The sequence below is a fragment of the Leuciscus leuciscus genome (genome assembly GCF_965113295.1).
Source record: "Leuciscus leuciscus genome assembly, chromosome: 23".
NCBI classification, from domain to species: domain Eukaryota; kingdom Metazoa; phylum Chordata; class Actinopteri; order Cypriniformes; family Leuciscidae; genus Leuciscus; species Leuciscus leuciscus.
Window position 1 is genome coordinate 2,446,038 of NC_138747.1, and position 23,326 is coordinate 2,469,363.

The 23,326-nt window shown below is 36.7% G+C and overlaps 3 protein-coding genes across 4 annotated transcripts in view; 2 read left to right on the forward strand and 1 right to left on the reverse strand.

Moving 5' to 3' along the window:
* Positions 1 to 5,664, reverse strand: part of clcn4 (chloride channel, voltage-sensitive 4) — an 18,794-nt gene extending 13,130 nt beyond the window's left edge. The window contains exons 1-5 of the mRNA XM_082155818.1: positions 5,507 to 5,664; positions 4,247 to 4,401; positions 2,017 to 2,116; positions 1,750 to 1,937; positions 607 to 729 (exon numbers count right to left, since the gene is read on the reverse strand). Coding sequence (XP_082011944.1) covers positions 607 to 729; positions 1,750 to 1,937; positions 2,017 to 2,116; positions 4,247 to 4,401; positions 5,507 to 5,522 — 582 coding nt within the window. The 5' untranslated portion in view covers positions 5,523 to 5,664. The remainder of the gene's footprint in view (positions 1 to 606; positions 730 to 1,749; positions 1,938 to 2,016; positions 2,117 to 4,246; positions 4,402 to 5,506) is intronic.
* A 2,053-nt stretch (positions 5,665 to 7,717) lies between these two features.
* Positions 7,718 to 9,570, forward strand: LOC309487973 (putative claudin-24). The gene has a single exon (XM_082155989.1). The coding sequence runs from the start codon at positions 7,915 to 7,917 to the stop codon at positions 8,677 to 8,679; it is 765 nt and encodes a 254-aa protein (XP_082012115.1). The 5' UTR covers positions 7,718 to 7,914; the 3' UTR covers positions 8,680 to 9,570.
* Positions 9,571 to 16,226: 6,656 nt separating this feature from the next.
* LOC309487923 (serine/threonine-protein kinase pim-2-like) overlaps positions 16,227 to 23,326 on the forward strand; it is a 31,099-nt gene continuing 23,999 nt past the window's right edge. For both annotated transcript variants that reach the window (XM_082155907.1, XM_082155906.1), the window contains exons 1-3: positions 16,227 to 16,379; positions 19,172 to 19,363; positions 19,944 to 20,066. In XM_082155907.1, the coding sequence (XP_082012033.1) occupies positions 16,247 to 16,379; positions 19,172 to 19,363; positions 19,944 to 20,066 (448 nt within the window). In that variant the 5' untranslated portion in view covers positions 16,227 to 16,246. The remainder of the gene's footprint in view (positions 16,380 to 19,171; positions 19,364 to 19,943; positions 20,067 to 23,326) is intronic.

Here is a 23,326-nt window from a genome sequence, read left to right on the forward strand (position 1 = left end):
GAATATGCTAATCAATGACTAGAAGATAACTACACATCAGCTTCATAAATTCATCAACTAACCATTCAGAAATGTCCTGTTGCTTCTACATGTTGTCACTTCTTCTTGAGTCTCTCCATCATTGTCTGACTTCGGTTTGAACATAAAAGGCTAAAAGTTTTGAAATTTCCAGTGCATGTGTGTGTGAGGTAAAAGGACACGAGCTGTTGAAGCTCCGCCCCCTGTGCCGGGAGCAGCAGCTCATTTGCATTTAAAGGGACAGACACAAAAACGGTGCGTTTTTGCTAACCCTCAATTTTAACATGCTATATACAAATATCTGTGGGGTATTTTGAGCTAAAACTTCACACACACACTCTGGGGACATCAGAGACTTATTTTACATCTTGTGAAAAGGGCATTATACCAGCCCTTTAAAAACATAAAAAAGCAAAACACACCTAATACACATTTCTTTGTTCTTCATTTTCTAGAACTAGAGTTTAAGAACCTTGCTGTATCTTTGTGTAATTAATTAAGAGAAAGAAAACCGCCATCTTACTCCGAGAAAGAGACTTGAACGCACCATAAGAGCTCATTTGCATAAGCTGTGCTCAGTTTGTGTACCTCAGGTATTCCTGATCCGCAGGCGTACGGCGCGAACACTCGCACCAGAGACACGGCCAGGAAGGAGAAGAAGAGCGCCCACAACACGTACAGGAAGTAGTTCAGCACGTACACTCCAGCGCCCTGAGGACACAATTACACAGAGATACGTATAAGAGAATATGAAGAAGACTACAAACTCGGCTTGTGTCTGAAACTGCTCCCTATACCCATAGATAGGGCACTATTTGAGGAAACAGCAATTGCACAGCAATAACAAAACGTACAACCGTTGTACACTCAATGGCTAGAGAATACCCATAATGCACTGTGATAGTCACACGCCGAATGTGTTCGAATTCACTCACTCCATTTCATTCACTCCCTAAAAGTGAACTATATTAATGGACTAATGTGGAGAATAGTGAATGAGGGTATAGGGGGCGATTTCGAACACAGCCGAGGACTGCACGATACGAGAGGAAAATAGAATTGAGATTGATCAAAAGTGCCACATAATTTGAGCAATTTTTTGGTGATTAAATGTCAATATGGCTATAATAATAGTAATAATAATCAAATTAAATTATAAAAATTATATATATATATATATATATATATATATATATATATATATATAATAAAAAGATTATTTATATTTATTATTAAATTATTATTTATATTTATAATAAAAAATAAGATAGAATTAATAATAAATATATCATTATTAGAATTGACTAAATAATATTAAACAAAACAAGAACTGTGAAATAAAAAAATCGAATATTTAAGATTTATTTTTCAGATAAAAAAATGCCACTGCGAATTAAAATTAGATTTTTTCAAAATAAAAGTTTGTTTGTATACAAAACAAAAATATTAAACAAACTAAGAAAATAAAAATATTTTAACTTTTTAAATATTATAACTTTTTATATTTTAACTGTAAAATAAAAAAATCTAGTATTTAAGAAAAAATATATAATTAAATAATATGTAATTTATATAATAATAATAACAATAATCATAATTACAGTGCAACTTTATTTTGATGGAAATCCGCATGTAAATGAGCACAGCCTTTGCGATTTGATAATTTCACTAAGCCATATGCAGCCTTGGGATAAATGCACAAAATGAGTTTTAACTTATCCCTCACTCTACCTCCGTGTATCCCGTCATCAGTTCAGCCCATTTCTGCCACTGAGGACATTTGTCTCTGTCGGCGAAGGTCGTCTCGTTCGATGTCCAGCAACACTGCTCATGACTGTACCAGAACGCAGACAAACACACTCCTTCCTTCAGATCCGTCATCCAATCCACAGCCAGATCAATCACTCCGGCCAGCGTGCCTGCGTTAGACGAGACACACATGTTGAAATTTAAGCGTTTTGGCCAGTGATGTCATCATAAGTGGGCGTGTCTCTTCACCTGACAGCAGACCAATCAGCAGCATCACCAGCCATCCTGACCAGGCGTCCAGCAAACTCTTGATCAGCTCCCAGATGGACTCTTTACTCTTACTGGTGATCTGCAAACACACACAAAACCTCATGATTGACTGATGATTCAAATGCACGTTCAGTTATTGGTCCAGGAACATTAACAAAAATAGGAAGATACAGGATTTTTTTAGTTTAAAGGCTAAAATTCTATATTCAACATCCTAATTTACATTTACATTTTACATTTAGTCATTTAGCAGACGCCCTTATCCAAAGCGACTTACAAATTAGGACTAAGTTCAGCGAGTTATCATAAAGAGGCAAAAGCAACAACAACGCAGGAAGTGCTCAAAATACGAAGTTCAGGTATTATTCAGAGTAGCATAAGCCTGATAAGTGATGTTTCAAAGGGAAAGGATTTGTTTTTTTTTTGTTTTTTTTTTGTTTTGTTTTTTTTCTCTATAAGGTTAAGTGCTCACGGAAGAGATTGGTTTTCAGCTGTTTTTTGAATGTTGTCAGGGATTCTGCATTCCGGATGAGGGTGGGGAGAGCGTTCCACCAGCATGGAACTGTAAATGAGAATGTTCTGGAAAGTGATTTTGTGGCTTTCTGTGATGGAACCACGAGACGTCGCTCGTTGACCGATCGTAGGCTTCTGGTAGGGATGTAGACTCGTAGGAGTGAGTGAAAGTAGGAGGGAGCTGAGCCTGTGATAGTTCTGTAAGCAAGCGTCAGTGCCTTGAACTTGATGCGAGCAGCGAGAGGTAGCCAGTGCAGAGAGATGAACAGAGGAGTGACGTGGGCCCTCTTGGGCTCGTTGAAGACAAGACGAGCTGCAGCATTCTGGATCATCTGTAGGGGTTTGGTCGCACATGCTGGGAGTCCAGCCAGAAGGGCATTGCAGTAGTCAAGCCTAGAGATGACCAGGGCCTGGACGATAAGTTGTGTTGCATGCTCAGTTAGGAAAGGCCTGATCTTCCTGATGTTGTGCAGTGCAAACCTGCATGATCGAGCTGTCTTTGAAATGTGATCTGTGAAGGTCAGCTGGTCATCAAACGTTACTCCAAGATTTCTGACCGATCTTGATGGGGTGATTAAGGATGACTCTAGCTGGATGGTGAAGTCGTGCTGTAGAGATGGATTGGCAGGGAGGACGAGAAGCTCAGTCTTTGCCAGGTTGAGCTGCAGGTGGTGTTCCTTCATCCATGTGGAGATGTCCGCCAGACAGCTTGAGACCCGTGCAGCTACTGTGGGATCATCTGGTTGAAAGGAGAGGAAGAGCTGTGTGTCATCAGCATAGCAGTGGTAGGAAAAACCGTGTGCCTGTATGATGTGTCCCAGTGATGTGGTGTAGATGGAGAAGAGGAGGGGACCAAGAACTGAACCCTGGGGAACCCCTGTGGTCAGCTGATGTGCTCTGGATACCTCGCCTCTCCATGCGACCTTGAAGGACCTACCTGTGAGATAGGACTCAAACCAGTGGAGTGAAGTTCCTGTGATGCCCAGTGATGAGAGGGTGGACAGAAGGATCTGATGATTCACCGTGTCGAAGGCAGCAGACAGATCCAGGAGAATGAGGACTGAAGATTTGGAAGCAGCTTTTGCGATCCGTAGGGCTTCTGTGACTGACAGTAATGCAGTCTCAGTTGAATGTCCTTTCTTGAAGCCAGATTGGTTGACATCCAGCTGGTTGTTTAGAGACAAGAAGGATGTTAGTTGGTTGAAGACAGCTCTTTCAAGTGTCTTCGCAATGAATGGTAGGAGAGAGATAGGTCTGTAATTCTCTACCAATGATGTGTTTAGCGTTGGTTTTTTGAGCAGTGGAGTAACCCGAGCCTGCTTGAATGCTGTAGGGAAGGTGCCAGTGTGGAGGGATGAGTTGATGATGTGTGTGAGTGATGGTAGAAGTGTGGGAGAGATGGCTTGTAGAAGGTGTGAGGGGATGGGGTCAAGCGTGCAGGTGGTAGGGTGACTGGAGAGGAGAAGTGTAGATACTTCTTCCTCGGTTAGCGAAGAAAAGGAGGACAGAGGGGTATTGGCTGTGGAAGGGGTCGGTCTGGGTTCCTGTGTGTGTGGAGCTGAGAACTGACTGCTGATAGCTGTTGTTTTGTTGGCATAGTAAGGATGCAGTAACAGTCTGAAGCCAACATTCAAAACCCCTGCTACAAAAATAGAAATTGTGTATCACAATATCAGCGTCTGCCAGGGTGTTTTACCTTCCGGTGTCTGTCCGTGTCTCGGGATTTTTCTCTCAGCCAGTCGATGGTGTGAAAGTCCTCATAAGTGCCGACGTCTGGGAACGGCTCGTCCAGGAAGTCCATCAGGTTCCCGGCGCCGTTCATCTCCTCGGTGGGAGTGGCACTGCTGGTGCCTGTGCAGAAACAACCAGATTATCAAGACCTAACACAACCTGTTAGCACACAACAGAGGTGCATTCTGGGATGCCATTGAAGGAACATGCACTTCATATGAGAAAACATTCATATACATTAGGAACAATTAATATGTATTTTTTATAAATATGCATAAGTGTTTATTTAAAATAAAATAAAACATTTATGAAAGTGAACATTACAGTATATATTGCAACAACATTCAGGTGATGAAATGCATATTCTTATCAAATACTGTAGCAGTACTATAGTACAAACTATACATATAGTATATATATATATATGCCATTACTGTATATATATTAGTGCTGTCAAATCGATTAATCTCATCTAACATAAAAGTTTGTATTTATATAAAATACTAATATATATATATATTATATAAAATACTAATAATATATATATACAGTATATATATATATATATATATATATATATATACACACACACACACACACACACACACACACAAACATATATGTATGCATATAGATATAAAAATATATATATGTGCGTGTGTGTGTACACATACTATTTAATGTATAAATAAATATAATAATATATATATACACATTATATAAACACAAAGTATATTTGGTTACACTTTATTTTAAGGTTTCGTTGTTACAGTGTAATTAGACATTTAAGTACTGAGTAATATTAAGTAAACACATGCACTAACTATAGGGTTCGTATTAGGATTAGGGTTTGTAACATATGTTACAATGACACTGTAAAATAAAGTGTTACCGTATATATTTATATATTAATGAATGCTACCATGGTACATGTCGAGGTCTAGTCTTTGCAGTGTCGTTTAATAATCATATGTTACAGCAGATGTTCAGCTGTATGACATTTGGGTTGGTCACAATGGACCTTTCTTCACGCACGCAGAGGCCTTACAGTAATATCCGTCAGATGTCACAGGTGGTGTGACTGCAGAATGTTAAAACACACATGCTTGAATCAACTAAACAGAATTAAAGACCCTGCATGCATCAGAATACACCCATAATAATAACACGGGTGTCACACAGAGCAGGTGCACGATGATTCTGATCATACAAACATGAATCTCACCATCTGCCTCCGCCATGTCGCTGTACGTGTACTCAGATCAGAGATGCAGTGATGGTTTGAGGTGTTTATCCATCATAACATCAGATTAATCTGATGCAGCAAGAGGACAGTCACAGGACGGCGACATACAGTGATGACGTCATGGCGTCTATACAGTCAGCGCTCACTGCGCGTGCGCGAACGTCAGCGCGGCGCAACGACTGCGCAGAGACACAAGACAGGCGCTAGCAGATCCTCTATTAAACTGCATTCATATCTAAGGATGCTTTCTGATATGTGGGTGCACAGTAGAAATCAAGTTTCAAATATCAGTATCAAATCCAGCCGTCAAAAACGACTGTAATTGGTCCTTCATGATCCGCGCTGAGAAAAGTAACAGGTACCATGTGACCACAACAACATACTAGCGGATGGTGTCCTACATTATCTTTATCTTAGCTAGAGTTATTGTTACTACAGTAAACGTGTTTTTACCTGGTATTAGCCATACTGTCCTTACAGACAAATATATAGAATAATATAGAAAGATGCCGAAAGCCAGTAAACTGGAGTGTGTATGATATAAATATGCGTATTTGAAGCGCTTTTTTATTTTCAAAATGACATTTTGGAAGGTAAAGAACAGTTCATTTTGCAAATCATTTTATTTGGAAAATACCATATACTACATAAGAATAAACCAAAACCTTTTACATTTTATAAACAACTTTTGGAACAAACTAAATACGCACTAAAACACCGAAAGTCACAAGCTTTATTTCTTCTGCTCCTTTATTTCAGAATCTTCAGATTGTTACTATTTATGACATTAATATTTTTCAAATATGTGTTTTCGTTTATAATATATAGATAGGCCTATATTTAAGTTAAGGGAATATTCCTGACCAATTTAAAACTTATTTTAAAGTGTAACGTAGCTGAAAAATGCAGGCGAAGACGAGGATCTAAACACAGAGTGATTTAATAAAGTAACACAAAACAGAGAACACAGAACTCGAAGAACAAAGGAACAAAACCAGGGGAATCACAGAGGCAACCATTACATGTACAACAACTGACGAAGTAAACACAAGTGAAAAACAAGGGCTTTAAATACACAGGGACAAACAAGCTTAACAAAGTCATGAGGAAACAAGATACACCTGGGAACAATCATGAACTGATCAAAAGGAAAAACTACAAAGGACTACAAAAACACGGCACAAAACAGGAAATACTAACAGTCAAGACATGGGGAACACAAAACAGGAATCATGACATAAAGTAAATTCACAGTTTTATTGTCATTTAACTCATCAATTTTCATTTTTTTCATCCTCCTAAATTTATATCTCTGGTTTTTTCATTTCTATACATACATTTTTATTTATTTGTTTGTTTGTTTTATCATTATTATTTTTGGAAATTAAATGTTGTTTCGGTGGAACTTTTCCGTACAGGTTTTCCTCCTCTATTCTGCGCTGTATATGAATTGTTTATTTTAAAATAAACTAATAAGAACAAGAACATGAATTAGGAAAGTAAACGTAATCAGTTCTCTATATGTCTCTCACTGGCAAAGTGTGTGCATTGAATTAAAGGGATACTCCACTTTAAAATGAAAATTCTGTCATCATATACTCACCCTCATGTTGTTTCAAACCTGTATGAATTTCTTTCTTCTGCTGAACAGAAAGGAAGATATTTAGAAGAATGTCAGTAACCAGACAGTTTCTGGTCTCATTGACTTCCATAGTAGGAAAAAAAATATATACTATGGAAGTCAATAGTACTGTATAAATTATACATTGATTCTTATTAAAGCTACTATTAAAGTTCTCAGTCAGTGAGTGATTTTCTCTTTCTCTTTGTGTTTTTTTTTTTTTTTTTACATTAAAGGGATTGTTCCCCCAAAATGAAAAATTCATAATTTACTCTCTCAAGCTGTTTTAAACATAAATAAGTTTCTTTCTTCTGTTGAAAATAAAAGTTATTTTGGAGAATGTGGGAATGTTTCCAAACAGTTGCTGTATTTTCCTACTATGGAAGTCAATGGGGACCAACAACTGTTTGGTTACCCATGCACCTTCTTCAAAATATCTTCTTTTACAAAAATACAAAATAAAAAAACATTATCAAACTAAAATATAGTAAAAATTACTATTGGCTACACGACATGCGAGCAGCACCGGGGGGTTTATTAATGAACTAATATGATCTTATTGTAAAGTGTTACCAAATGAATGATGTACTAATCTAATCCAATCCACTCAAATCATTAGAGGTCACTGACTTAGTGCAAAACAGAGTGTGTGTTTTCATTTGATCTGCACATGTGAATGATGTTGTTGTGCTGAGAGAGAGAGAGAGACACAGAGAGAGAGAGAGAGAGAGAGAGAGAGAGCGCTTCTGCCCACCCGACGCGAGAGATGACGCGCGGCGACTCCTCAGCAAACACTCATGCCACTCCTCAGTCACTAACTACTAGAGGAAGAGGAGGAGGAGGAGGAGAGGTGGTCATGGACCCTGGAGTGTGTGTTCTGGAGCTGCTGGGTGTGTGTTTCTCGCTGGCCGCCTGCTTGTGTTCGCTCCTCACCACCGCCATGCCCCGCTGGCTCACGCTGTCCACGGAGCTCCTGCCCACGGAGAGCTTCGAGCTGGGGTTGTGGGGGACATGTGTGGTGCAGGACCTCGGGGTCACCGAGTGCCGGCCGTACGACAGTCTGCTGGGTCTCCCTCCTGATATTCGCCTCGCCAGAATCCTGATGTGCGCGACGGTGGCTGCAGGTTTAATCGGCCTGTCCTTCTCCATCCCGGGCATCCACCTGGTGAACAGCTGCAGACGCACGGAGAACTTCGAGGCCAAGCGGATCCTGAAAATGCTCGGTGGGATCTTTGGCTTGGTTGCAGGAGTGCTCGCGCTCGTGCCCGTGTCGTACGTGGCGCACCTGACGGTCCTGCGCTTCTTCGACGAGAGCGTGCCGAGCGTGGTTCCTCGCTGGGAGTTTGGAGACGCGCTCTTCTTCGGGTGGACCGCTGGGTGTTTGCATGTGGTGGCTGGCTTCTTGTTGGTCACCTCTTGCTTGTATCTGCGAGAGGAAACATGCCCACTACACCAGTCTATCCCGCTACACAGAGCGCGCATTACGCGTCCTGAACGATCTCCATCACGCAGGAGGACAGAGTATGTGTGAGATATTAAACCTCTGGTCCGTTAAACACACAGTTTTGCTTCAACTAATGTTTTTCTGCACTGATAATTATTCAATGGTCTCGATTGATCAGATATATGTGAGTTGATTGTAAATAAATGCTGCTACTTTCTGTTTTTATTATTTTTTTATCAGATTGGTAACCCTTTACAATAAGGTCCTATTATTCAATAACATCAACTAACAATTGCTAAAGTATTTATTAATCTTTGTTAATGCTAGTTAATGAAAAAAATAGTTCGTGTCAGCTCAGGTCTATTAAATATAATATTAACGTTTGATTTTAATAATGTATTAGTAAATATTGAAATGTACATAATTCATGTTAAATGCAGTTAATTCTAACAAACGGAACCTTATTGTAAAGTGTTACCCTTAATTTAGATTATAAATCATCAGTAGGCTACTGTTGCAAGCTATTTATGAATCACGTTATTATAAGCTCGTTTGACACCCAGATCTGCACATGTGAATATGATTCTAATGAGAAACAGTTTACTAATCGTGAAAATGAAATATGCAAACTTTCCAAGAAAGTGCACTTTTATGACTATAAGGTCATTTATATATATATCAAGACAATTGTATGCTAATTATCCAAATATTGCCAGAAAAACCAGCCGCAAGCTTGTCAGTTTGTCTGTTTTTATATATTTTAAAGCACTGAGAGAGAGCGAGTGAGTGAGAGATTATATATTGTGTTCTCTGACATGTCAAAGTACCAAAGTTGTGATGATCAGTCAATAAATCACCTTAATGTTTTTGTCATGTGATGTGTGGAGAGATGGAGGAGGTTCTCATTTTTTTATTCAACTTTGTGAAATTGGCTTTAACTTATCAGGTTAAAGCAAATATGTTTATGACAATATTGCTTGTGAGGATCATAAATTAAGAAAGAATATTTTAAAATGCTTAATAAACTAAATTCACATGCAGTGTAAGGTCTGAGACTAGTAAAACAATCGCATTAAATTGCATATATATAAACATTTTTCATGTAAATGTTATATATGTATTCTAATTTCCAAGTTTAAATGAGATTTTCCAAGTTCCTCTCAGACTTTCGAATGCATATATTATCAATATATAAAAAATGTAGTAAAAATATCAAATATAATGAGAGATTTATAGACAAACGGATCTAGATTTGATTATATGATGATGAAATGTGAAGAATAATTTCAACTATTGCATCTTGGAAGGGAGAATTACTTGTAATCTTGTTCACATAACTTGAAAGAAACAATGTTAATACATCATATGGTGAAAGTGACGAGTGTGTTCAACATGACCCTCCGTTTCCTTCACTGAGACAAAACTGCATTACATAAGACAACATCATTATATATCCATATAAGTGTGTGATCTCTGATGTGTGTGTGCGGATGGATTCTGCTGGAGGAGTGTGTCTGTGATCATGTTCCTCCAGATCTCTTCAGTTGTCTGAAAGGTTTTCACGGCTGTGTGTTTGCGTGGATCTTCTCAGAGGTTCTGCCCGACCCGGGCTCATGCTGTCAGATGAAAGTTCTCATTGTTGTCTTTCCACAATGGACTCATTATAATGTTGCATGCTAATCTTGCCATCTTTTACATACAAAGGTTTCTTCACTATCAGGAGCACATGGTGCCGACGGCTTCATGCCCACTTCCTTTATGATAATGAGCCGTATGGATGAAACACATCCTCCAAGTCATGACTTCTGGAGTGAGATTAAAGAATTACCATTACTACACACTAAAACCAAAAAACATTTAGCCTTACATTTATCTGAATTACATATACATTTTGTACGAACATGTTAAAAAATATCTCTATAGCTGTGAAACAAATTGGATTTATTTATGATAAATATACAAATCAGGGTTTATGAATTTAAAACACTTTTACACTGTAAAAAAAAATATGATCAATAAGTTATGACAAGATATGTTTTTACATTACTTTAACTCATCAAAATAAATTAAGCAATTTTCAACTTTTTTTATTTATTTATTCAAGATTCAACTAATTTTGAGTCAGTTTGATGAATTCAAGTTGTAATGAATTAAACATCCAAGTTGATTGAACTTAAAAAAATTAAGGACACAACTTTAAAAAAACACTTTTTTACATTGCGACTGACAAACATCACATTAATGTATTTAGATAGTATGATCTCTGTATAATATCAATCTTTAAATGCAAGATATTTAATGAGTACCTAAAGTATTATTGCATTAGTTCTACTTTAGCACAATACTTCATATCTTAAGTTGAACCTCAGCACTATTTCTACATCACTAAAGTATACTAAGTACAAAATTAGTTGTTCCAATTTAGCAGACTTTAAGTACACCAATTTAGTATAAATTGAAACAAATTAAACAAAAGGACAATTGCAGGGTATTTATATTAATAAGTACATAAATATTTAAAATGCATCACTAGGGCAGATTAACTGTTTACAATAAGATCTATAACATGCATTTAGAAAATAGGGTGAATTTTCATTTCATGCTGACATTAATGATGCTGATTTAACAGCATGCTGAATAATTAGTCTTGTGTGACTTGCATTCGAGGTATTCAGTATACAGTCCATGCATGCCCTGGAAAATGAGTGCAGTGCATCCTTTTTTGAGCTTCAGGAATCTAAAAGACTGTATTATTTGATTTGTGAACAGAAATCTGGGTTTACTGCTTGTGTTTGGTTCTGACGTGTGTAAGAGAGGCCTTTTGTTCTGCTGCCATCGGTCTTGGCACAATGTGGACCTCAGAAAGAACTGCTTTGGCACAGACTGTACTTCCAGTCTAACAATTAGTGTAGTGATGTTCTGGAGAGCTTTCACGTGCCCTGCCACTGCCATCCTCCGCTCGAGTTCACATGAGCGGGTCTGCAGAGAGCTCGAGAGGTCGAGATGTGAGATCCACACCTACCAGACGTGGCCCGACGCCAGCGCCTCCATGACGCACGTTCAGGACTCTCACCATAACTCAAGGGTTTTTAAGATCTTCCAGAGTCTTAACCTTAACAACTATAATAATGCTATTTTACAATAAGGTCTCACTTGTTAACATCAATTAATGAACTAACATGGATTAACAATGAGCAATGCAGGTGAAACTCAAAAAATTTGAATATCGTGCAAAAAATTTTGTATTTCAGTAATTCAAATCAAAAGGTGAAACTAATATATTTAGTATATATAACTATATACATATGCATGATTATACTTTTCAGAGGGCCGACATTTCTGTATTTAAAATCCTTTTTTTTATTGATTTCCGGGAATATTTTCTGAGATTTTGAATTTGTAAGCCATAATCATCAAAATTATAACTTTTGCACGGTATTCAAATTTTTCGAGTTTCACCTGCATATTCTTAAAGTATTTATTAACCTGGTTAATGTTAGTAAATAAAAATGTTAACGTTAGTTCACAGTGCATTAACTAATGTTAACAGATATCTTTGATTGTATTTGTATTAGTAGCCTATATGAGATAACATTCAGAATAATAAATTCTGTAGAAGTATTGTTCATTGTTAGTTCATGTTAACTATTTTATTTTACTAATGAAACCTTATTGTAAAGAATTCCTGTAAAGTGCTGTAATGGTGAAGTATATATAAAAAAAACTTAAAAAAAACATGCGACAACAATTAATGACAATGAAATTAAAAAGAGGTTAATACAAAACTTACTAAACGAGCTAATTAAGGTTTTCAGTTGCCAATTTGCACATTATGAGTGCAAAAGTAATATTAACTTCCAATATTAAACTATGAGGGTAGTGCATGCTTTTTGAGCCAACAGTACCCACAATCCTTTGCACAACAAAAGGCATTTGTTACGGATTTCTTTAGATATAAATGATGAAATAATATATTTTTTTGAGGTAGTGAAACATGTTAATGTTTACATGCATTACAACACAAACAGTGCACTGAAAAGGCAATCTGTGACATCAAAACTGCTGTACTTTTTATCACCAATATATATATATATATATATATATATATATATATATATATATATATACAGTACAGGCCAAAAGTTTGGAAACATTACTATTTTTTATGTTTTTGAAAGAAGTTTCTTCTGCTCATCAAGCCTGCATTTATTTGATCAAAAATACAGATTTTTTTAAATATATATTGTGATATATTATTACAATTTAAAATAATTGGTTTTCAATTTATTATACTTTAAATTATCATTTTTTTCTGTGATGCAAAGCTGAATTTTCAGGATCATTACTCCAGTCTATCACATGATCCTTTAGAAATCATTCTAATATTCTGATTTATTATGAGTGTTGGACACAGTTCTGCTGCCTAATATATTTGATGAATAAAAGGTTAAAAAGAACTGCATTTATTCAAAATAAATAAATATAAATCTTCTTTACTATCACTTTTTATCAATTTAACACATCCTTGCTGAATAAAAGTATTGATTTATTTCAAAAAAAGAAAGAAAAAAAATGACTGACCAGTGGCGTATATTGTTGTTACAAAAGATTTCTATTTTTATAACATTTGCTTCTTTTTTTTACTTTTTATTCATCAAAGTATCCTAAAAAAGTATCACAGGTTATGAAAAAATATTAAGCAGCAGAACTGTTTCCAACTTTGATAATAAATCAGAATATTAGAATGATTTCTAAAGGATCATGTGATAGACTGGAGTAATGATCCTGAAAATTCAGCTTTGCATCACAGAAATAAATGATCATTTAAAGTACAATAAATTGAAAACCAATTATTTTAAATTGTAATAATATATCACAATATTTCTTTTTTTTTTCTGTATTTTTGATCAAATAAATGCAGGCTTGATGAGCAGAAGAAACTTCTTTCAAAAACATTAAAAATAGTAATGTTTCCAAACTTTTGGCCTGTACTGTATATAAACCTGTTCTCTCAGTGTGGACAAGCTTATGTCTACATGAAGCTTCTTACCCAACAATCACTGTACAAAAAAATCACAATGTTCCTGCAGGATCAAGCTAAGAAAGATAAAAGAAATAATCCCCTTAATTCCTTCATTGTCTTGATTATCAGGATTACAGCCGGTCTCTTAAGTCCCTGTCCATGCTTTTATCTTCTTTCTACAGTAATGAACCGTGTTTTATAGTCGAACTGGAGTTTAATGCAGTTGTGCTCATGACTTTGGGATTATAATCAGATAATGACTTTATGAATTTCTCCCGTGGAAAATCAAAAGCATCAGAAATACAATTGTAAATGTACAACCTTTGACAATGTTTTATGATTCAGCCTCACTTATCTCCCCTCAAAAACAATGGCAGTGATTTACAACTATAGAAAAGCAAGAGCTAAATCAACTTATCATTATCATCCACTGTTAATGAATTATGACAATGTATCTTATTGTGTTTATATTGTAATTTAATGTAGATCATTGTAAGAGTGCCAATGTATCATGATTGTATTTCTATTTTATCTAATCAGTTTGAATAAGCAGCTGGAAGTAGTAAAAACATATTTCAAGTAAATAGATTTTACTAGTATCAGCACAATAATCAGTCTGTTGTCTTTTATTTAAACATTTTTTTTTTTTTTTTTTTAATCTAATATTGCTCAACATCTGTATTGACATATTGGTACTAAACAACATGCTTTTTACATAAGCTTTTGTTATATTAATTATATATCCAACCTATCTTTTACGTCGACTTTATTCTCATAATATTTCGACTTTATTCTCAAAAAAAAAAAAAAAAAAAAAGACGGATTTTTTTTATTTTTTATGTTGCGTTTCAGGGCTTCCGTACTCCTGAGAATTTGGGTGAAAAGAATTTCAGTGGAGGGACAGACATCTCTCAGATTTAGTTTAAAATATCTTAAGTCATATGAGGGCGAGTAAATTATTACATTTATTTTTTTCCAAAAAAGCAGCAGCTGTGGCGTCACAGGCAGCGCCAGTTCCTTATGACGTCACTGAGTTGTTCAGGTCAGTAGAGATTATCAGAATCAGTCAAATAGAGTCTATAAAGCTCATTGCGATTCAGAATCTGACAGAATACGGTGTCATTTATTATATATTTACAATATTCTTCAGTTCAGTTCAAATTCTTCAGTTCAAGTGATCATCATAACAGTAGTTCAGAGTCACTAGCGGACGAAGAGTTCAAATGCAGTCTAAAACTGTAAACAACTGCTGTGTGGAGACAGTGTCAGCATCTGATATCATGTCTGCAAACTGCCCACTGGACCTGAGAGTCCCTTTGGAGGACCACCCAACAGGTACTGAGTTAATACACATCATTCAGAACTAACACATACTTAAGTAAGGCCGGGGTAACTTAATGTATAGCGAGGCGGATGTTATAGCGAATAACAACCGCCGACAGGCTGAACGGGACCAAAATGTCCATATGGAAATAGCTCTAAGATAATACAAGTCAGGACTTTAAAGTCATGTTCCGTTAAATAGACGAAATTATGCTGTCCTTAAACATTTTTTAGATCGGAAATTCAACATGGTGGCCATATGCAACTAGCCCATTTCTCTAGTGTTCTTGGAACATGAACTAGTGAATCATTGAGCTGTAATCTGTGCTAATAAAACAGACGTTTCTAATCAATATTTGTTGTTTGCAGAAAAACAGGCAAAATGGAGGAAGAGCTTCAAGAGAGGATGGAAGGCTCTGAAACAGTCCAATCAAACTAAAACCAAAGTGCTTCCTTTTGTGGCTGAGCAGGAGTCACAGGTTCATCCAGGTGAGTCTCCAGTTATAACCACCCTGATTCATGGCCATTTCAGCCTGATGTTTCTGGTGTTAGTCTTCATTTTTCCTTCTCTACTCCTGTTGACTCCTCAAATATGCAGTAAAAAAAAAATTAAACACAAAAAAACATATTTATGTAGTGAAGTCTGATATTTGAGAAACATCACTAACTTGGTCAATTAGAAAAAAACTATTTTTACTCAACTGTACTGTAAATGTGTCTTATGGTGTGACATAACAAAAAACTAAGAATATTTTCAATAAATATGAGACAATCTTTGTTGTCATCCTTTCAAAACTGCTGAAAATCACATCATTTTAATATGAGTGAAGATTGAAATCAAAAGATTGAAGTCTTAAGATTCTTTAAATGGATATTTTTATTTCTATTTTATATATTTCTGTGCTATATTTTATTTTTTAAATTTGGTTATATTTACATATTTGTATATTTATAGTAGGCATAATTGGTCCAGGAATCAGACATTGTGTATGTTCAATGAACCATGAGTCCGCGCCATTTTTCTCTTCATGTTCAGTAAAGTGTGTTTTAGTATTATTTTAAGCGATGTATAATTTTCTTTATACAACTATTAAAGATCATTCTCCGGTTTCTCCGGCTCTCTGCACTGGCGTCTGCACAAACTCGCTAGATCGGAAATCCAACATGGCGGCCATATGCAAATAGCCCATTTCTCTAGTGTTCTTGGAACATGAACTAGTGAATCATTGAGCTGTAATCTGTGCTAATAAAACAGACGTTTCTAATCAATATTTGTTGTTTGCAGAAAAACTGACAAAAGGGAAGAACATGTTCAAGAGAGGATGGAAGGCTCTGAAACAGTCCTTCCAAACCAAAAACAAAGTGCATCCTTTTGTGGCTGAGCAGGAATCACAGGATCATCCAGACACATCCAGCGAAGAGCCGCCAGCCGGCACAGATGGTGAGTCTCCAGTTTTGGCTCCTCAAATATGCAGTAAAAAAAAAATTAAACACACAAGAAAACATATTTATGGTATATGGTAAATGGACTGCATTTATATAGCGCTTTCACAGACCTATGGCCACCAAAGCGCTTTACTTATAGCCTCACATTCACCCATTCACTCACTCATTCATACACTGACGGCGGTGTCAGCCATGCAAGGCGCCATCCAGCTCGTTCGGGAGCAGCTATTTATGTAGTGAAGTCTGATATTTGAGAAACATCACTAACTTGGTAAATTTAAAAAACAAACATTTTTACTAAACCAGGGTGTCCGCGGATCCTTAAAAAGTCTTAAATTAGATTTTTTTTTATTTAAGGCCATAAAAAGTCTTATTTTTACTTATGAAAGCAAATTGAATTAGACATATCTAAATGTTTCCAAATTAAAACTAATTTAATAGCGTATTTTTTTATTTATTATTCTTTCTTTGTGGATTTGCTTGTTCACGTGACATTTCGCGTCACATTCGCGGCAGCATTACGTCAAGTCAAGTCAAGTATATTTGTATAGCGCTTTTCACAATACAGATTGTATCAAAGCAGCTTCACAGTATTAAATTAAAATAATCCAACAAAGTTTGTTTCAAGAGGAATTTATTGATTGATAAAAGTAAATTAAATATCCCCAAAATATCCCCAACTGAGCAAGCCAAAGGCAACAGTGGCAAGGAACCGAAAAACTCCATCAAGTGACCTAATCAGGTGACCTAATGGAGAAAAAAAAAAACCTTGGGAGAACCCAGGCTCAGTCGGGGGCCAGTTCTCCTCTGGCATTTATGAGCTAGAGGCCGGATTGTAGTTTGAACTGTGGGATTATATGAATGCCTGGCTGAAGAGATGCGACTTTAATCTAGTTCTAAACTGGGAGAGCGAGTCTGAGCAACGAACAGTATCAGGAAGACTATTCCAGAGTTTTGGAGCCAAATGTGAAAATGCTCTCCCTCCTTTGACATTACGTCTGTCTCCTGCACGCGAAAACAGGAGGAGAGAAGGAGAAGCAAGTTGGTAAATGTCATGTTCAATTCTAAGTTCATTCTTTATGTGCGTAGTGGTGTGTGATGTGTGTTGTCCATTGTGATATTGTAATTATTGTTTTAACGATGTGCGAGGCACTGCGAGCTGACATCGTTTTTTCTCTCTCGTGCGTTCACTGCGTGATGTGTGCAGATATAGGTGTGTTCCCAAATGAGTTTTTGTCTTATATTTATATCATATTATGTTGTTAGTTATCAGTGAAGTGACACGTGACGGCCAAGTATGGTAACCCATACTTGGAATTTGACCTCTGCATTTAACCCATCCAAGTTAATGCACACACATTAGGAGCAGAGTAGTGAGTAGTTAACACACACACACACACACACACTGCAAACGTGGATACACACACCCAGAGCAGCGGGCAGCCTTTGTGTGGCGCCCGGGGAGCGATAAGGGGTTAGGTGCCTTGCTCAAGGGCACCTCAGTCATTTCCCACCGGTTCTGGAATCGAACCAGCAACCTTTGTGTTACCAGTTCAACTCCCTAACCACTAGGCCATGACTGCCCCCCCCCCATAGGCCATGACTGCCCCCCCCAATAGGCCTACAATATCATAGGCCTACAATATCACATCAGCAAGAGTTCCGTTTTCCGTGCACAATTGCAAGTGTGATATTTTATATAACAGTTAAATTAACAGTAAATTAACATTGTGAGTTACATTTTATAAACAATATTGTCAGTATTGTTTGTTTTCCCTTTATTTCACCGACGAGAATTTCAAAATGAAACCAGAGCAGAGTCTCAATGCAACAGACAGCGATGATTTTTTTTTGGACTGAAATCCACGTTTTGAACGAATCAATTTAATGATTCAATGAACAATCACTTGCTTCTTTCCTGAATGAATCAACTGTTTGAACAAATCGGTTGAATGAATGACTCCCTCAACTCACTTATTAAGACAGTGACTTGCCGCCACCTACTGGCAGTTTTAGTTTCACATTTAAAGTACCCTTTAATTAGAACATTAAAATTAGAAATCAGTTCATATTTAAATATTGAATAAAACAACAGCATCAACAACAATCTCACATTTTTATTTATGCAATTGTTAATGCAGTGTAAATATATTAATGCCAGATCTGAAGCCGCTTCTTTGTCACCTCTGAACTGCAAAGATGGATTTTGATTTAATGATTTAATTTGACTGTTAACATTGGTATTGTGTTATTATTCTAATAGAATTTAATTGAAATGTTATAATTTGACATAAAAGGTGATGCATACATCTACAAATGTCCATATATAGGTGAAAATGCCCCTGGAAATAAATTTGAGGTGGCAAATATTACCCCTTAATATAAAATGTTTATTTCTGTCACTGCTGTGAACTGACCACTTCATAGAATATGAAAAATATGAATATCTTCGTCAGTCAGCTGTCAACAACAGGCCTAAACCAGCCATGGCACCAAGCACAAAAAACTCAATCAGTAAAATATTGTCTAATTATTATCAACAAAACTTTGAAATTATCGAGACATATTTAGTCAATATTGCACACTCCTAATGCACGGTATTAATTTAAGATTTTAGTCTTAGATTTTTTTCGGGTCTTAAAAAGCCTTACATTTGAATTTAAAAAGTGTGCAGAAACCCTGTAAACTGTACTGTAAATGTGTCTTATGGTGTGACATTCCCTTATTGCAATACTCAACTGTTCTTTAAGATATTTTGAGATAAAAACACATCTTCTTTTATGCCAGGTCCCTCCAAGATGGAGCAAATGCCGGACACATATCCTGTGGATCATGAGATGATGATGTGCCTGCCAGGACAGGTGTGTGAAGATCTGTGTGTGCCAGGTCCATCCAAGATTAAGAGAAAACAGCATGCAGATCCTGTCGTTCCTGAAATGCTGCCTGTGCCAGAGCTCTCCAGTTGTGATCTGGATGACAGTGAGTCATTATTACCTTTGTTTCATGATATTTCTGCCATCTATTATTTTCTACTTTTCTACTAGGCTATAATTCTGATCCTCTGACATCACGTAAAGTAACTTCTTGTTGCTGTTTGCAGCAGATCAGAAATCAAAAGATTGAAGTCTTAAGATTCTTTAAATGGATATTTTTATTTCTATTTTATATATTTCTGTGCTATATTTTATTTTTTAAATTTGGTTATATTTACATATTTGTATATTTACAGTAGGCATAATTGGTCCAGGAATCAGACATTGTGTATGTTCAATGAACCATGAGTCCGCGCCATTTTTCTCTTCATGTTCAGTAAAGTGTGTTTTAGTATTATTTTAAGCGATGTATCATTTTCTTTATACAACTATTAAAGATCATTCTCCGGTTTCTCCGGCTCTCTGCACTGGCGTCTGCACAAACTTGCTAGATCGGAAATCCAACATGGCGGCCATATGCAAATAGCCCATTTCTCTAGTGTTCTTGGAACATGAACTAGTGAATCATTGAGCTGTAATCTGTGCTAATAAAACAGACGTTTCTAATCAATATTTGTTGTTTGCAGAAAAACAGGCAAAAGGGAAGAACATGTTCAAGAGAGGATGGAAGGCTCTGAAACAGTCCTTCCAAACCAAAGTGCTTCCTTTTGTGGCTGAGCAGGAATCACAGGTTCATCCAGACACAGATGGTGAGTCTCCAGTTATAACCACCCTGATTCATGGTTTCTTTTAGAAGAAAATTTCAGATGGTACTCAGAGGCTTTTGCATCTGAAGTCGTCATATATTTAAAAGGATATTATTTAGATTTTTTATTTTATTTAAATGACTATTATTATCATAAGTAGATAGGCTATCTTTGCAACAAAAAACAGAAGAGACAATTGCATTATTTCTGCCATCTGTAGGCTGAAAATCATTGCCTGTCCTTTGGTTTGTATAATAGTAACTTATACAACTACAAGGGCGTAGGTTTGGCCTCAGCTTTGGTGGGGACATCCCCCTCCCCCTCCCCCTGGAATGAGTTTTCTATATGTAATTAAATAATGAACAAATGAATAAAATACACACGTATCATAGTATGCATTCAACACAACAAATCCATTATTATTATCTATTATTATTATTATTATTATTATCCATGATTACAGTATTCCATTAATACTAAAATTGTATCTACTATTCTATATCAAATTCTATTGATATATTCTATTCTTAAATATTAAATTATTAGGCTACACTCACTCACAAATACATTACATAAATAGAATGTAGAAACGAAAAATCTCTCAGATCCACTGTTTATGTTGACTGCAAGATTCTAAGTTAAGGTCAGCTAATTAACATTCAGTGACTTGCTAACGTAGCATTCTATCATGATAGCGTGACTTCTATGAGTCTATCAGTGCTGCACAGCCTAATCAATACTCTTAACCTTAGTTGAAAGATTGCTGCTGCTAGGTTTAACTGTAACAACATGGTAACACATACTATCACCAATCAATACTATTTTCCACAGTAGAATCTGCATTTGAAAGCCTGGTCAGTCACTACTACTGCTAGTTTATTTGTGTGGCTAGTTATTTTGCCTACTTACACTCTGCTTTATGAAAAAGCTTCGTATGTCCCCTTTCTTCTTCTTGGGTGGCATAGCTGATCTATCTACAAAGTACAAAAAGTGGCAAAAAACGGAATATTAAAATGTTTTACTCTGGCCTTTGTATGTGGCAGAGAGACAGCCCTGGTAACTTACCGTCGGCGTCGTTGACGCGCGCGCGCACACACACACACACACACACACACACACACCACCCGCTCGCTGCCAGTGCAAGCACAAAAGTAGTCCCGGCCCGCGCGTGTAGCCTGTCAGATACACCGCCGCCAATCAAATTACGGCGTTTCTTGTACTGTCGTTGTTTTGGCCGTTGGAATCGATCCAAATAGCAGCGCAAAGATCCAAATAGCAGTTCAAAGGAGCTTGCTAAATATTGGTGGGGACAAATTTGTCATCTCAAAATATTGATTGGGACTAGTACCTAGCGTCCCCCCCTAAACCTACGCCCATGTACAACTACATTTGGATTATTAGACAATGTCGAAATAAAGTGAATCTGCAGAGTGTTGCATTCAAAGGCATGCAATTGACAGAGAAGAAAGAGTTAAAACTCTTCACATGTGCTCGCGCTCATGACTGATACTGAACATCTGAACACACAAAAAAACAAAAAAACATTGACGGATCTTCTTCTGTCTGTTCTCCAAAATATTATCAAATGTATATTTCTGCAAGCATGTTTAAACTGGTTAACTGTGTCTACGGCAGGCAAAGGCATTCGTTTTCAAGTCGAGTTCACACGCCACTGCGCGACAATACACACACACTACCGCGGGATGGCGGGTGTTCATAAACTGTGGACAATGGTAGCTTATTTAATGTATATGTCCAAAAAACGGGTAATGTCATACTTTCTAGTAGTGCTATCGTGGCGTAATAATCTGTTTGGTTGTAAAATGTATTACCTGAGTGAAATGAAAGCGAATATATCGTCCTGTGGAATCATTAATTCACAGACAGATTACGAAGATGTTCAACTAATAAAGATCTTCATCGCTGGCAAAAAATATGATGCATTTGCAGATTTGCTTTCACTGCTGTACTGTCGGTCCACGGCCACTTCACCCAACGCTCTTGATGTTCTTAAATCTTCCTGTTACGACTCGAGTCCAGTGTGAATTGAAATCGCTTCAGACGATTCAGTGCGTGCAGGAAACTGAACAGATCATTCAAACTGATTCGCGAACCGATTTAGACAGATCTGCCAACTTGTTTGATGAAGTCTTTGAACAGAATCGCCTCAAAAGAGTGATTCATTTGTGAATTGAGCATCGCTCAAGCCCAGAAAAAAGACACGGCGCGCTTGGAATAAACTACGCATTTAACAACACATATTGCATTAAAATAAAGTAACGAGAGGAACGTCGCCCAACGTAACGAAGTAAAAGTACAATTTTTTCATTGGAAATGTACTCGAGTTAAAGTAAAAGTACCCACATTCAAATCTACTCTTAAAAGTAAAAATTTTCCCAAAAAAATACTCAAGTAAATGTAACGAAGTAAATGTACTTCGTTACTACCCTCCTCTGGTTATAGGTGTGTTCCCAAATGAGTTTTTGTCTTATATTTATATCATATTATGTTGTTAGTTATCATAGGCCTACAATATCACATCAGCAAGAGTTCCGTTTTCCGTGCACAATTGCAAATGTGATATTTTATATAACAGTTAAATTAACAATAAATGAACATTGTGAGTTACATTTTATAAACAATATTGTCAGTATTGTTTGTTTTCCCTTTATTTCACCGACGAGAATTTCTAAATGAAACCAGCAGAGTCTCAATGCAACAGACAGCGATGATTTTTTTTGACTGAAATCCACGCTTTGAACGAATCAGTTTAATGATTCAATGAACAATCACTTGCTTCTTTCCTGAATGAATCAGCTGTTTGAACGAATCGGTTGAATGAATGACTCCCTCAACTCACTTATTAAGACCAAGCGTGCCGCACAAGCCCTGAAAAGTGAAGCCAAAACGTCTCGATCGCCCCCCGGTGACTGGTCCTAGTACAGGTCATAAGCCCCGCCTCCCCGTCTTATTCAACGGGACGTGAGACCAACTAAACAATTAAATTAATTTTACGAGAAAATAATATTATAATGGGGGAAATAATTTTAATATTCTGTAAAAACAAGCCTTATTTTGAGTGGAAAACAAGATAATACTGTTTAAAATGTTGGAGAAATAATGATTTACCATTATTTGGCTTGACGCCGGAGTGATCTGGAGCAGGTGACGATGGTTCAGGATCTGCTGGAGGAATAAAAGGCTCCACAACAGGTCTCTTCCTATGTTCTGGAGCTTTTTCTGAAATAGTAGTGCAAGCCTTA